Source organism: Mesocricetus auratus, unplaced genomic scaffold (assembly GCF_017639785.1).
Source record: "Mesocricetus auratus isolate SY011 unplaced genomic scaffold, BCM_Maur_2.0 Super-Scaffold_100676, whole genome shotgun sequence".
Taxonomy (NCBI): Eukaryota; Metazoa; Chordata; class Mammalia; order Rodentia; family Cricetidae; genus Mesocricetus; species Mesocricetus auratus.
The window spans coordinates 43927563-43943502 of record NW_024429266.1 but is presented as its reverse complement, the minus strand read 5'-3'; the positions used below and the strand labels follow the sequence as shown (position 1 = coordinate 43943502).

General features: G+C 35.2%; 1 protein-coding gene across 3 annotated transcripts in view; it reads left to right on the top strand.

Annotated features, from left to right (window-relative positions):
* Brinp3 (BMP/retinoic acid inducible neural specific 3) overlaps positions 1–15940 on the top strand; it is a 367648-nt gene that overhangs the window by 169127 nt on the left and 182581 nt on the right. For all 3 annotated transcript variants that reach the window (XM_005073465.4, XM_013115829.3, XM_040738278.1), the window contains exon 3: positions 7406–7596. In XM_005073465.4, the coding sequence (XP_005073522.1) occupies positions 7406–7596 (191 nt within the window). The remainder of the gene's footprint in view (positions 1–7405; positions 7597–15940) is intronic.

Genomic DNA, 15940 nt, shown 5'->3' with positions numbered 1-15940 from the left:
GACACCCACATTCAGGAGATCTATATCAGTCCCATGCTGTCCATCCAGCATTCAGCCTGGGGTCCAAGTGCTCCCCCTTGTTCAGGTCAACTGTTTCTGTGGGTTAAACCAGCCCAGACTTAACCCTTTGCTCATCAGTTCTACCTTTCTATCACTGGATTCCAGGAGGTAAGTTCATTGTTTATCTGTGGGGGTCTGCCTCTGCTTCCATCAGTCAAAGGATGAAGGTTCTGTTTCCCAGACACTCAGGCAGTGGGATTGTAGGCTGGCACTCCCCTGATTCATGTCTAAAATCCATATAAGTACATACCATGTTTCTCTTTTAGTGACTGGTTACTTCTGTTGCTGTCCATTTGCCTGCAAATTTCAAGATTCCATTTTTTTTCTGCTGAATAGTCTTCATTGTCTAAATGTACCACATTTTCTGTATCTACTCTACAGTTGATGGACATCTAGGTTGCTTCCAGGTTTTGGCTATTACAAATAATGCTGCTATGAACATAGTGGAAGAAAAGTCCTTGTTGTATGAATGTGCATCTTTTCGGTATATACCTGTGAGTGGAATTGCTGGGTCTTGTGGTAGACTGATTCCCATTTTTCTGAGGAATCTCCACATTGATTTCCAAAGTGGCTGTACCAACAGTGAAGGAGTGTTCCTCTTTTTCCACATCCTCTCTAGCATAAACTGTCATTGGTGTTTTGTGGAGTACAGGTTTTCAAAGTATGACTTGATGATTCTCTGGATTTCCTCAGTGTCTGTTGTTATGACCCCCTTTTCATTTCTGATTTTGTTAACTTGCATGTTCACACTTTGTCGTTTGGTAAGTTTGGATAAAGTTTTGTCTATCTTTTTGATTCTTTGTATTATTTTCCTAGTTTCTACTTTATTGATTTCAGCCCTCAATTTGATTATTTCCTGGCATCTACTCCTCCTGGGTGAGTTTGATTCTTTGTGTTCTAGGGCTTTCAGTTGTATGGTTAATTCTTTAGTGTGAGTATTCTCCAATTTCTTCACGTGGGCACTTAGTGCTATGAACTTTCTTCTTAGCACGGCTTTCAAGTGTCCATAAAAATTTGTGTATGTTGTGTCTTCATTCTCACCGAATTGTAGGAAGTTTTTAATTTCTCTTTTTATTTCTTCTTTGACCCAGGAATGGGGCAATTGCACATTATTCAATTTCCATGAGTTTGTAGGGTTTCTGCAATTTGTGTTGTTGTTTAATTCTAACTATAACATATGGTGGCCTTATAAGGTACATGGAGCTATTCCAATCTTTTTGTACCTGTTAAGGTTTAATATGTTGTCGAGTATGTGGTTGACTTTTGAGAAGGTTCCATGCGGTGTATTCTTTTATGTTTGAATGAAAAGTTCTGTAGATGTCTGTTAAACCCAATTGGGCAATAACTTCTCTTAGTTCCTTTACTTCTTTGTTAACTTTCTATCTGGTGGTCATGTCTAGTGGTGAAAGTGGAGTCTCCCACTATAAGAGTGTGAGGTTTTATGTATGATTTGAATTTTAGTAATATTTCTTTTATGAACATAGATGCCTTTATATTTGGGGCATAGATGTTCAGAATTGATACTTCATGCTGGTGGATTTCTCCTGTGATGAGTATGAAATGACCTCCTTCATCTCTTTTGACTGATTTTATTTTAAAGTCTAATTTGTTAGATATTAGGATTGCTACCCCTGTTTGTTTCTTGGGTCCATTTGATTGGAAAATCTTTCCCCAACCCTTAACTCTGAGGTAATGTCTGTCTTTGAAGATGTGGTGTGTTTCTTTCATGCAGCAGAAGGATGGATTCTGTCTTTGAATCCATTCTGTTAGCCTGTGTCTTTTTATGGGAATATTAAGACCACTAATAATGAGAGATATTAATGACAACTTGTTGTTTATTTTTATTTGTTTTGGAGTTGTTACTATTGGTGGAATTGTGTGCGGATTTTCATCCCTTTTTTCTTTCGGTTGTTGGTAAAGTGGGACTATCGATTGCCTATGTTTTTCTGGTTGTGGTTAACTTTCTTGGGTTGGACTTTTCCTTCCAGAACTTTCTGTAGGGCTGGCTTAGTGGATACATATTGTTTAAATCTGGTTTTTTCCTGGGATATCTTCTTTTCTCCATCTATAGTGACTGCAAGCTTTGCTGGTTATAGCAGTCTGGGCTGGCATCTGTGGTCTCTTAATGTTGGTAGAATATTTATCCAGGACCTTCTGCCTTTCAGAGTTTCCATCGAGAAGTCAGGTGTAATTCTGATAAGTTTGCCTTTATATGTTACTTTACCTGTTTCCCTAGCTGCTCTTAATATTCTTTCTTTCTTCTGTATGCTTGGGGTCTTGATTATTATGTGTCAAGGGGACTTTTTTTTGTTGTCCACACTATTTGATGTTCTGTAAGCTTCTTGCACCTTCATTGGCATTTTTTTTTAGGTTGGGAAAGTTTTCTTCTATGATTTTGGTGAATATGTTTTCTGTCCCTTTGAGGTTGTTTTCTTCACCTTCTTCTATCCTTATTATTTTTAGGTTTGGTATTTTACTGTGACCCATATTTCCTGGACATTTTGTGTTAGGGATTTCTTGGACTTAAGGTTTTCTTTGGTCAATGGATATGTTTACCCTAGTGTATCCTCAACATCTGAGATTTTCTCTTCTATCTCTTGTATTCTGCTGGTTATGCTTGCATCTGTAGTACCTGACCATTTGCCCAGCTTTGCTATTTCCAGCATTCCTTCAGACTTTGTTTTGTTTCTTATAGTCTCTATTTCAGCTTTCAACCCTTGCACTGTTTGAATCATTTCTTGCAATTTTTGCTTTGTCTTTTCCTCTCTTTCTTGCATTTGTTGGATATTTTTGGTTTGTTTTTTCTTCCATTTCTTCCATTTTTGCATTTTTTGGTTTGCTTTTCCTTCCATTTCTTTAAAGGATTTTCTCATGTCCTCTTTGAGGGCCTCTATCATTTTCATGAAGTTGTTTTTAAGGTCTTTCTCATCTGCTTCATCTGCATTGGGCTGTTCTGGTCTTGCGGGTGTAGAGTCTCTAGTCTCTGGAGGTGTCATATTGTTTTTTTCTGTCACAGGGTGTTTTTTTTTTTAATTGCCTCCTTCCCATCATTTCTTCCAGTGGGAGAAGAAAGGATTCTCTTCCTCTCCTGGTGGGTATTGTGATCATGGTTCCTTTCTGGTGTGTGGGAGCATGTCCAACACTCTAGTGGCTTTTCTCTTCTGTGGCTGGAGGTAGTCCTAATACCAGTGCCTTGACAATCTTTGAATATTCTGAAGTCTGTCAGGATGGGATCCATAGTGTACAGTCCTCAGGTCTCCCGTAGTTCTGCTCAGGGCACCGGAAGTTAAGTTCGCCTGTCCCTTAGGTGGACAATGGGACTTGGATGCTGGCAGTCTCTGGGCTGGCTGGCTCCTGTTGGGGTGGGAACTGCAGTGTGCAGTACCCTGACCTCAGCTAGTTATGCGCAGATCACTGGAAGGCAGGCTGTAAACAGGCCCAGGCCGATTTAGCCCCCGTGGATGGAGAAAGGAACTATGGTGCTGACAGTCTCTGAGTGGGTTGAATCCCATCGGGATGGTAAAATCACTGCACAATCCCCAGATCTCCAATAGTTCTGTTTAGGGCACCAGAAGTTAGGCTCGCCTCTCCTGTGGGTAGAGAATTGGAACTGGATGCTGGCAGGCTCTGGGCGGGCTGGCTCCTGCCTTGGTGGGAACTGCAGTGCACAGCACCCTGGCCTCATTTAGTTGTGGAGACTGAGTTCTTGTGGTGGTAACTATATCATTTAAAGATTTCCAATGGTTATGATGAGGATTTATTTATATTCTGCGTAGCTCCAAGTAGCAATGAATAACATAATGAACTATCAGAAAGTTCTTGTTTATTCCAGTAATTCAACATCTGGATGAATTCCTAAAATATCCTTAGGTAAAATGTTCTCATTATGGCAATCATACCTAATACCATGTTTTCAATTGAGCACTGTCTTGTTTTGTTTTGAAGAAATTTAATACAGAGCTGAATCACCAATGTGATGACTTTTTCCTTCCTGAAAAGGAAATTAAAACTTCACTCCTTTGGTTCCAATTCATGTGCAGATCTTATTTCCTAATTTATTTTCCAAAGTTTTTCTAGTGTCAAAATGTATCTGTCATGATGTTGATAATATTTCTAGAGGGCAAGGAAACAGTAAAAACAATGATTCTATAATCTTAGTGACTTTACATGACCAACCATATTTATTTTTAATTCATGGATATTTTTTGTTCCTGCAGTGTGCAACAATACATTTGAAGACATATAGAGCAGTAATCGGTTTTCACTGTATCAAAAGAGAATCACATGTTTAAACGTTATTAGTCAAAGAAAGCTACAGTTGCTTTAGGGAAAAGTAGAAGATGCCAACTGATTCCTTGTCCAGGAAAGGCACAATGCATGTTTACAATTATCTCTGAGTAACACTTAGTCTCCAGAGAGACTTCCTTTCATACAGTATTCTTTTTTACCTCTTTCTCAGGATGTTCCAACAGGTTTGTGTGAATTTTCAGAAAAGTATTGCAGAGGGTTTGAGGTTAGATTTAATTAAAGTACAAGTAATCTTTCTAAGTAGAAATGACAGACAAATTAGATATTGTCAATTTCTCTTTTTCTCCATAAACTAAAAATATTGGACATACAATTATGTCATATTTTACCTGACTAATCAAGAGAAAATATGAAGAATGAGACAGTAAGATAATCTTAATTAATTCACTGACAACTAAGAAAATAATTCCTTGTAAATTACTAGAATACTTAATTGATCTTTGTTTAGTGATATCTACAATCTGCTTCTTATTTTTTGGTAGGTGACACTGAGAAAAACGATGATTAAAGAAATGTTTTGTACAAAATAAATGATAAAAGGTAAATTGAGATAGTGAGATTATTGGACTTGGTAAGCAGTCAATCAAAACCATTTAGGGCAGAAGCATACTCCATAAATAAGGGTATCAACTGTCTTAGGCTCTTCACATGAATGTATGCCATATGTAAATCTAAGAGTAGTCAAAACACACCAAATGAGTTAGGTGAGAATACTTCATATCAAATGATAGCCTTGACATTATGTGAGTTATAAGAACTTGTATTTTATTCAGAAAGATATATTTCACAGCATTTAACTTCATCTCTTTTGTTCAGATTATATGTCAGTATAATTTTCAGGTCCCTGTGGCTAGAGAGTTACTCTACTTAAATTAAATATACTATTTTAGATGATAACCAAAACAGAAATATCTTACATATTTATGGGCTACCATGTGACATTTTCATGCATATTCATCTAAATAATATATGTAAATCAGGATAGACATTTTAACCTCCTCAAATATTGGTCATCTCATTATGAAGAAAATTGAAAAACTATTCCTTTATCTTCTCATATCATATTTTATAGTATCATTAAGTAGAGACACTGCATTAAGTGACTGGTACCTCTACCAGTAGCACGGATTGATCAGCCTTACTGTGACTTCTCTTCTGTTTCCTACCTCTTCTGCAGAATTTCTTTCTCAATTTTTAAGCAACCATTATTTTTATGTTTCTCTCATGAATCAGATGACATGGTTATTTTTCCTATGCCTGTTATATTTTACCTAATGGTAATACCTCCAGTTCCAGTTGGCAAAAATTACAGGATTCCATTTATTAGCTGAATACAAGGCTACATGTTTTTAATTGGTAAGCAACTGTGATTTAAATGTATGCTTTAATGAGTGAGAATATTTCCATATTATTGTTTAACAAATAACTTCTCAGAACTGTATTCCTTAATCTTGCTGACATATTCTCAATAATGTGATGTATATTGATGTACAATTACCTCATTTTACAATATTTGAATGCATATTTCTACATATTATTCTACATTATGAATATAATATGAAAATACTCAGGCAAATTTTTGTAGAAGAGGATTTTATAATGCAAAAATTTTGACATCAACTCGAGCTTAGACAGGTAAAAAAGACATGTGTGTGTGTGTGTGTGCGTAAGTATTCTAATATATTCAGTTGTTAAAAGCTGTTTGCTTAATGAAGGACAGCACATTTAATGGTTTTAAAGAGACATACCAAATTATACAGAGAGTAGTTTTCTTCACAGTGTGGTTCCTTGAACAGCAGCATTAAGATTTCTTTTTATTATTCAGCAGTAAAGAAGAAGAGAATTACGTCATTTGCAGGAAAATGAATCATGTTAAGGAAATAAATGCAGAAGGAAGGCTTAGAGAAAGACAGAGGCGTGGAAGTAGAAGGGGTATTTGAGAATAGAAAGACCAACAGGACAGACTGGAATCAAAAGAGGGTAAACGAGGATGAAAATGATTAAATTATTCACAAATAGACAGTTAGCATAATGAAACTCCACTGCACATATAATTAACACACTATACTAAATTTTTATTTTAATATGTATAATGTCATTTCCATGTAACATCCAATGAACTGTCAACTCTGTAGTAGAATTCCAAAATATCTTTAATAACTGCTGATTTTAAGATCACTTGTTGAGGCAAGAGTGTTTAAAGCTTTATAAATGATGTAATAGAAAAGCTATTAAGAGGTACTCATGAAAGAAAGAAAGAAAGAAGGAAAGAAAGAAGAAAAGAAAGAAAGAAAGAAAGAAGGAAAGAAAGAAGGAAGGAAGGAAGGAAAGAAAGAAAGAAAGAAAGAAAGAAAGAAAGAAAGAAAGAAAGAAAGAAAGAAAGAAAGGAGTAAGCCAAGTAGTGTTCGGGACAATGTCTTCTTTAAATTCCTTAGTGAATCTCCCCTTACAACTAGTTTTCCAAAATTAGGTATTTTTAAACTCCCAAAACACATTTGCAAAATATACATACAATTAGGAAGGGCAAGTTCTGACCTCTTATTTCTAGAAATACCTAAATGTCTTTCATTAATTTGTGTGAAATGTTGCCCTACTTCTCTTCATCAAGCAGCCCTTTCTCCCTTGAGTGTTGCCTTACATACTGCCTTTGCAGCCTTACCCTCCCTGGCAATTAATTAAAAAATAGGACAACCCCATAGTACCGTTGGTACTTCAAAATAAATTATTTTAAATTTTATTATTCTTGTTTCTATTTTAGTAACTACATTCATTTTCTTTAAAAGAACATATGTTTATGAATATTTATGTCCTGAGGAAAATTCGTCAGTAGTAGCTTATTGTCTCTGTGAGTCGGTTTGGATTCCAGGTAGGTGAATTATAGATGTGGCCTCTTCTACTCATAGCTACACGTTACTACAAGCTGCAGCTATTGTAATGTAGTGACCTCAGCTAAATGTCCAAGTGAAATTAGGACATTAATTAAAAATAAAAATACTCAGATTATGCAGTTGTGAATAAAAATAAATTTGCTTTTCAGGGAGTTTGGCCGTTGGAAGGTAAATAACCTTGCAGTTGAGAGAAGAAATTTCCTTGGCTCTCCTCTGCCTCTTGCCCCTGAATTCTTCCGCAACATAAGACTTTTGGGACGGCGACCGACTCTTCAGCAAATTACAGAAAACCTTATCAAGAAATATGGGACTCATTTCTTGCTATCTGCTACTCTGGGAGGTAGGAGCCTTTGAAAATATTTGTGCTTGTGCTTGCCTGTGGATAAAACTGTATATTCACTCCATGGGTTCACTTAATCCATATCGCCACTGTAGACTCTCTTCATTATCAAAAATGTTGATGAACTGTTCACATAATGCCTCCTCTAATATTTACACTCATGAGAAAGATGAGAGTATTACGTAGTGTCTTCCTAAAAGCTCCCTAGAGTGCCAATATACATGAAATGTATGCACAGTTGTGTCAATCTGTTATACAAAGTGATACAGTAAATCATGTTTCTAAAATAAATAGCTTCAGTGCAGGTGAGAGACGTCACTTCTGGGAACAGAGAAAAGAAATGATTTCCAGAATTAAGTGGTAAAACTCTGTTTTTAAAATTCTGCCCCATTAGTAGCCTGTACCTGACTTATGATTATGGGAAGGATAAAATATAATATTTAAAGAAAAAGATTTAAGACTCTGGCTTATTCCTTAGGTTAGTGAGGATAAGAGACCTATGATTAACCCTGATTAAATATGGGCTTAATAATGTGATTCGTAATCAGAAGCTTGGATCATCCTGAAATATGTTTAAGGAAATAATAACTTAGAAAGAAAATATGACATGACATTGTCATAAAATATTCCTCAATCTTCCAATTCTCTATATGTAATTATACGTGTCTTCTGTAAGCTCTGCACATTCCAAGTAATATACAAATTAGTAACTGACATTACAGATACTATTGTGAAACTGGTTGTAAAATTTGGGCGAGGAAGCTGGCGGAAGAGTATGTGCTTTCTTGTCAGCTTCTCAGTGGCTGTGCTGATCTATGGAAAACTGCATTCTCCACGGCTCTCAGCATTAAAGGATCAGTCCTTTCAGTTCTTAGCTTCCCAAACCCATCTGTCAGAAATTCAGGCAGTTAACTAATTATTTCAGAATATATCTCATAAGAAACTCTGTCTTCACCTTCTAGGTGGGATACTTACAGCAAGTCATCACAGATAGGAAAATCTCCAAAATTTATCGAGGGATTCTTTTGTGGTTTATCCGTCATGCAGGATATCTAAAAACCTGAGACTATATATAATCCCTGTTTTATGAGGGATGTAAATGTGGCACTTACCATAAAATCTTAGATAGCTGTGCTTTGGACAAATTACAAATCATCTCAAGCATCGAATGTGTCTTCCTAATATATATGTTAATTTCAGTGACCTTTACATTACTACTTAATTGTATGTGTTTCAGAGGCCTTCCTTGCCAGCCAGAAACACAGCAAAACTATATTTCTGAACTTGATTATCATCATCATATTTTGCCTTGTTCATAGAATTTATATTTATCAAAATAATGTAATTGTAAAATTGTGACGTCTTTCCTTCGCCTTCTTAAAAACAAAGACCTCGCCTATATGTGTCATCTTTTTGCGGTTATAATACTTGTTGGTATAAGATAGGCTTTGATCAAACTGCCTGTTTAATAAACATCTTCTACCAAGGAACAAGAGTGCCAAGTTTTCTTACTAATGTAAATGTTTATAATAATTATAGAGGATACTGGAGTTCTAATCCTCAAAAGGAGAAATGAAATTAAAAAGCTAAAATTAGTGAACTTCACAAAGGTTCATAATTGAAAAGGATCAGGATCATAGCAAAAGGGATATATGTAAAACATAAGCAGATCTCGCATATTTAGAACGTGGCATTCTACCATTTCATATCATAATATTAAAAGTGCAGAGTATAGGTTGTAGACACAAAGAACAGGTTACTATATGTGGATACAAATTCCCCATTTCCTTTTTCACAGATGAGTATTAACCAAGATAGAGGCAACAAATATATGCTAATATGTTCCATCTATGTCCCTATTTAAAATGAGTGAAGACATTGGAAATCTCTTTATTAATCTTTGCAATTGTGCAATTTATTTTATAGTTAAGGAGGCAACAGTATTTTTATGGAAGTCATATGAAGACTTTGTTTAATGAATGAAGATCCCTTAATGCAGCATATACTTCATTTTCAATATGTGTGGCCTTTAAGACTCTGCCATACATACTAGTACATATGTGAGAAAATAATAGACTATCTTACCAATTATGATTTTGTACAATCTTTTTCTATTTTGCTTTACAATTTCAAGTACTACAAATACAATAAAATCTGAAGAGTAAAAGTAACAGAGTTTATAAAGCTTCCACTTGTAAGAAGTTGAATCAGATATGTGTAAATTTTCATTGCCTTTATCAACAAAACAGTCTAGCTAGAAGAATTTCCAAGTATAAAATGTTTACAAGTAGGGAAAACAGAAGTATATGTGTCTTCTATGAATTTAATTCTTAATGCATTGTTTAAATTTTGCTGATGTTTTACTTAATTAATTTATTATTTTCATAATATGAATGGTGCATTTTGTTTATCTTTCACTCTTTTGTGGTTGTTTTTGTTGTTGCTGCTGCTGCTTCTGGTACCAGTGGTATAGAAGTAGTGTTTAAAATCTTCATAAACCACTTTGGGGTTAACTTTTCAGTCACAGAAGGATATGTCAGTATTTACATATTCCACATTATTTTCTACAAAATATTCAAATAATTCCAATAGGAACTATTAATACCAATGAACATATTAAATGAAATTGCATGATCCAAAGTCAACGTAGGACTGGATAATATAAAATAAGATTGTGCCTCAAAAATAAAGCAAGAAAATTTGCTAAGCATTTGTGGCACACGCCTTTAATCCCAGCACTTGGGAGGCAGAGGCAGGAGGATCTCGGTAAGTTAGAGACCAGCCTGGTTTGCAGAGAGAGTTCCAGGACAGCCTCCAAAACAAGACTGAGAAACCCTGTCTTGAAAAACGAACATATACATATATATATATATATATATATATATATATATATATATATATATATGACAAGAAATTCAATGTACAACATTTATAAACTAAGAAAGCTAGGGATAAATTTATCCAATGATATTACAAAAAATCTATCATGAAAGTAACAATACAGTGATGACAATTAAATCAAAACAAAGCAATCAAAAATCAATCTGTATGAATAGATTAGAGGAACAAGTATTGCTAGAATATTCTTACCACTTAAGCTAATTTGAGACTCTATAAAATCTTTGCCCCACTATTAAAGACATTATTGACGTGAATGGAAAATAATTTTTAAAAAGTGTATGAAAGTAAAAAAATCATTCAAAATATATAAAGCCATTTTGACATTTGAAAAGCAATAAGACACTGAACAATTAGTGATACAAAATCCTGATCTAAAATAAAGTTCAAAGCCATGGTAATTCGTGATGATAACATTTTTTTCAGTCAGTATTGTTTATGGTTTGTTTATGTGAAAGGTCAAGCATTCCCTTAAGTTCATTGAATTGGAATCCCTACCCAACCTTCTGATCATGGAATAATCTTGAATTTAAAGATCAAGGCATTCTCTATTCTAATGATGTTTTCTCTAAATGTTACCTGTAGATTCCTTCAGGACTTTTCATTTGGAATTGCATTAAGTGAAATTATTAAATAGGTTAAGCATATACATTGTCTTCAATTACAAAGTGAACAAAGACTAATTACAGGCAATTTTACAAATGCAGACATTGTAATTGGACTTACCCTGTATTTTTAATCTCTGTGTTCATTTGCTTCACGTGCTTAATCTGATCAAGCATGAGATTATTATATTCTGTTTTTAAGGCAACAAAGATTTATAATAATTAACTTCAACCAATTCTCTCTGCACCTTTTCTTCTCTATTTTTGTCTTGACCATACTAAAATACTAAGAATAATCAAGACATCAGCACACTGAAGGGTCATATATGCAAAATTTTTAAAAACAAAAATGTAAAAGCATTATCACTTTTTTATGACAAATATAATATTTTCCATAATGTAAGCATTTGGAAAAACTAAATTGACTTTAAAATATTCACTGTCAATATTAAAGACATCAAACTAAATAAGTGAAAGATGATTTTTCCCAGAGTTCCCTAGGGCATTATGCTTTTGACTTAGGTATAAAATCTGGATACTCTATTTGAAGACTTTAATAAGATATTGTATGATAGATAAAAATTATTGATTGAATTATCTTCCTTCAGAGAAAATCCACTATAAAAAAACCTCCTTCAATTTGTATCGCTTTGACTGTTCATCAGTGCAATGATATTACTTGCTGTTACTTTGAACAATGGTATCTAAGCCTCATCATTGTTTATATTTCTAAAATAGGTCATTCAATTTAAAGAATGCATCTTAAAAATTTTGCACTGTTTGGATGTATTGATTTCTGGCTATGGAATATATTTCATGACTGTTTGGTTTTCCATTTTATTATAATATAATGTATAACAAATTCACAAATAAGATTGCATCTCTATAATGTACATGAAAATATAAGAATAAGAAATGAGAACAAAAAGATGACCTTCAAATTGAAGGTATTAATTTATTTAGAGAGACAGTAACCTGTAATATTTTATTTGATTTCTGGTTTCAAGTCCTCAAGTAAACCATTTAAATAGTATTGTTATCAAAATATTAATTATTTTATAAGATTACTTTGTCACACCTGTACAATAATTTTAAATTTACCTGAGTGATATTTTCAACTAAGTCTATGCTCTTAACCTCTTTCAAGAACTGAGAAAAACAAGAACCAGTTGGCTCTTCCAGTAAACAATCTGCCAAAGGCAGAAGAGCAATAATATATTACACTTGCTCCTGCATCCTTAACATCAGAAGCTTTTATTTCACTCTATTGCAATCTTGTGAAAGCAATCCAACAAATGAGTTAAAGAAACAGTATTTTTTATTGATTTAATTTGTGTGTATGTGTGGCGGAGTGTAAGTCCAGATACTTTTCCAGTGTTCAGGAGAGTGTCCCATGGTATAGCCTGTGGTTCAGGCAGTTTTGAATTGACTGACACAGGTGCTGGAAACCAAACTCAGGTCCTCAGGTAGAGGAGCAAGTCCATTAACCGCTAATCACTCTATTACTCCCCAGTAAAATTACTTTTCTAATGAACATATTATTAATTTGATAAAATTTTGTTTTAGGAGCAAGCTGATGTGTTGCTCTTTATTACTGCAAAACAATTTTTAATATATTTCATTCTGGATGAGGCAAAATATAATTTCCAATGCAAACATCATTTTGAATGTACAGAGTCATTAAAAGCCACAACTAAATACTTTCCAAATAACATGTCAGTTGCAAGTCCTCATGAATTTTTCTTAAATTCTTGTGAGGATATATTTTTGTTTGCCATGTTACAAAACAACATTTTAAAATATTTAATTTTGCTTGATAATAAACAGTATTTTCTTCAAAGATTAACTGAAAATATGTACATATGGTATCAACAGTATTATTGACAGAATAAGTATATATAATATATTAATTCTAACCCAATAAAAAATGAACCATGAGACCAAATGTCATTTTTTTTATTTTATTTTCCAGTTTAAATTTAGTTAAGAAACAAGGTTGCTTCACAAGTCAGTTCCAGGTCCCTCTCCCATTCCCTCCCTCCCTCCCGAGCCCCCCCCCGGTATCCCCTCATTTCCCCAGGGAGGGTGAGGCCCTCCATGGGGGTGTGCATAGTCTGTCATTTCATATAGGGCAGGGCCTAGACCCTTCCCCAAGAGTTCGGGGTGAGAGTGCACCTCACATTGTTCTATGGGAGTCCAAAGTCCATATGTATACTTGGGATGGGTACTGATCTGCTGCCCAAGGCTCAATAGATTCCCTAGGCCTCCTCACTGACACCCACATTCAGGGGTGTCTTGATCAGTCCCATGCTGGCTTCCCAGGCTGATGCCTGGGATGCAAGAGTTAACCTTTGTCTGGTCAGCTGTTTCTGGGGGTTAAACCAGCCCAGTCTTAATCCCTTTGATCATCAGTCCTCCCTCTCTGTTACTGGCTTTCTTGAGTTCAGCTCAGTACTTAACCAAGGGAGTCTGCCTCTTCTTCGATCAGCCACTAAATAAAGTTTCTGTTTCCCAGACTCTCTGGCCATAGGATTGAAGGCTGGCACTCCCCAGATCTATGTCTAAAATCCATATATGAGAGAGTACATGCCATGTTTCTCTTTTTGTGACTGGGTTACCTCACTCAGGATGGTTTCTTCTAGTGTCATCCATTTTCCTGTGAATCTCATGATTCCATTATTTTTTTCTGCTGAATAGTACTCCATTGTGTAGATGTACCACATTTTCTCTATCCACTCTTCAGGTGAGGGACATCTAGGTTGCTTCCAAGTTCTGGCAATTACAAATAAAGCTGCTATGAACATAGTGGAACAGACATCTTTGTTGTATGAATGGGCATCTTTTGGATATATGCCTAAGAGTGGAGTTGCTGGGTCTTGTGGTAGGTTTATTCCCATTTTTCTGAGGAATCTCCATACTGATTTCCAAAGTGGCTGAACCAGTTGGCACTCCCACCAGCAATAGAGGAGTGTCCCCCTTTCACCACATCCTCTCCAGCATAAATTGTCATTGGTGTTTTTGATTTTAGCCATTCTGACAGGAGTGAGATGGTATCTGAGAGCTGTTTTGATTTGCATTTCCCGGATGGCTAAGGATGTTGAGCACTTTCTCAAGTGCCTCTCGGCCATTTTAGACTCCTCTATTGAAAACTCTCTATTTAGTTCTGCAGCCCACTTTTTAATAGGGTCCATTGGTGTTTTGGAGACTTGCTTCTTGAGTTCTTTGTAAATTTTGGAGATCAACCCTCTGTCAGATGTGGGATTAGTAAATATTTTTTCCCATTCTGTGGGCTGCCTTTTTGTCTTGCTGACTGTGTCCTTTGCTTTACAGAAGCTTCTCAGTTTCAGTAGGTCCCATTTATTAATTGTTGATCTCACTGTCTGTGCTACTGGTGTTATGTTCAGGAAGCTGTCTCCTGTACCAATTCGTTCAAGGGTACCACCCACTTTCTCTTCTAAGAGGTTCAGTGTGGCTGGATTTATGTTGAGGTCTTTGATCCATTTGGGCTTACGTTTTGTGCATGGCGATAAACATGGATCGATCTGCATTCTTCTACATGCCAGTCTCCAATTATGCCAGCACCATTTGTTGAAGATGCTTTCTTTATTCCATTGTATATTTTTAGCTTCTTTGTCAAAGATCAGATGTTCGTACGTGTGTGGGTTAATACCCGGATTTTCAATTCGATTCCATTGGTCTACCTGTCTATTTTTGTGCCAATACCAAGCTGTTTTCAGGACTATAGCTCTATAATAGAGCTTGAGGTCAGGGATGGTGATGCCTCCGGACGTTGCCTTGTTGAACAGGGTTGTTTTGGCTATCCTGGGTCTTTTGTTTTTCCATACAAAATTGATTATTGTTCTTTCAAGGTCTGTGAAGAATTGTGCTGGGATTTTAATGGGGATTGCATTGAATCTGTAGATTTCTTTTGGCAGGATTGCCATTTTTACTACATTGATCCTACCTATCCAAGAGCATGGGAGATCTTTCCATTTTCTGAGGGCTTCTTTAATTTCTTTCCAAATGTCATTTTAATAGTTCACTTTGTTTAACTACTTAAAAATATTTCCTTTATGTATCTTTAAAGAAAGATAAGAAATAGTAAGATAGCCGGGCATTGGTGATTCAAGCCTTTAATCCTAGCACTTGGGAAGCAGAGGCAGGACAGCTTGGTCTACAGAGAGAGTTCCAGGACAACCTCCAAAGCAATAAAGAGAAACCCTGTGTCAAAAAACCAAAATGAGGAAATAGTAAGATAAAGTTGTGATAGAATAACCATTACTGTTTCCTCCCTATTTGTTAAATTTCCATAAACTTTAAAGCTTAAATATTCATATTTAAGTTTAGAAGTCGTCAATTTTTAATTTTTCCTTGTGAAGTGTGTTCTGTATAAAGTATCCCTACCTGTAATTCTTTTTTATATGACACCTTTTTGCAGTCAGTTAACACTAGTACCATTCTTCCATCTGGAACTCTTCTAAGGAACCATAAATTTCTTTTAGAGATCTATCTATCTATCTATCTATCCATCTTATCTATTGAGTATACAATATTCTGCCTGCATGTATTACCGCATGTCAGAAGAGGGCATCAAATCTCATTAAGGTTGCTTGTAAACCACTATGTGGTTGCTGAGAGTTGAATTCAGGACCTCTGGAAAAGCAGCCAGTGCTATTAGCTGCTGAGCCATCTCTCCAGCCCCAAAATTCTTTTAATTTAGTTAAAAAGTAGCATAATTGAGGAAGCAACTGAATATAAAAACTTATCTTATACTTGAATAATTATTTCAAAGTCTGAGAAATTCTGTGGAGATATCAAATTTTATAATGGGGAAAAGATAG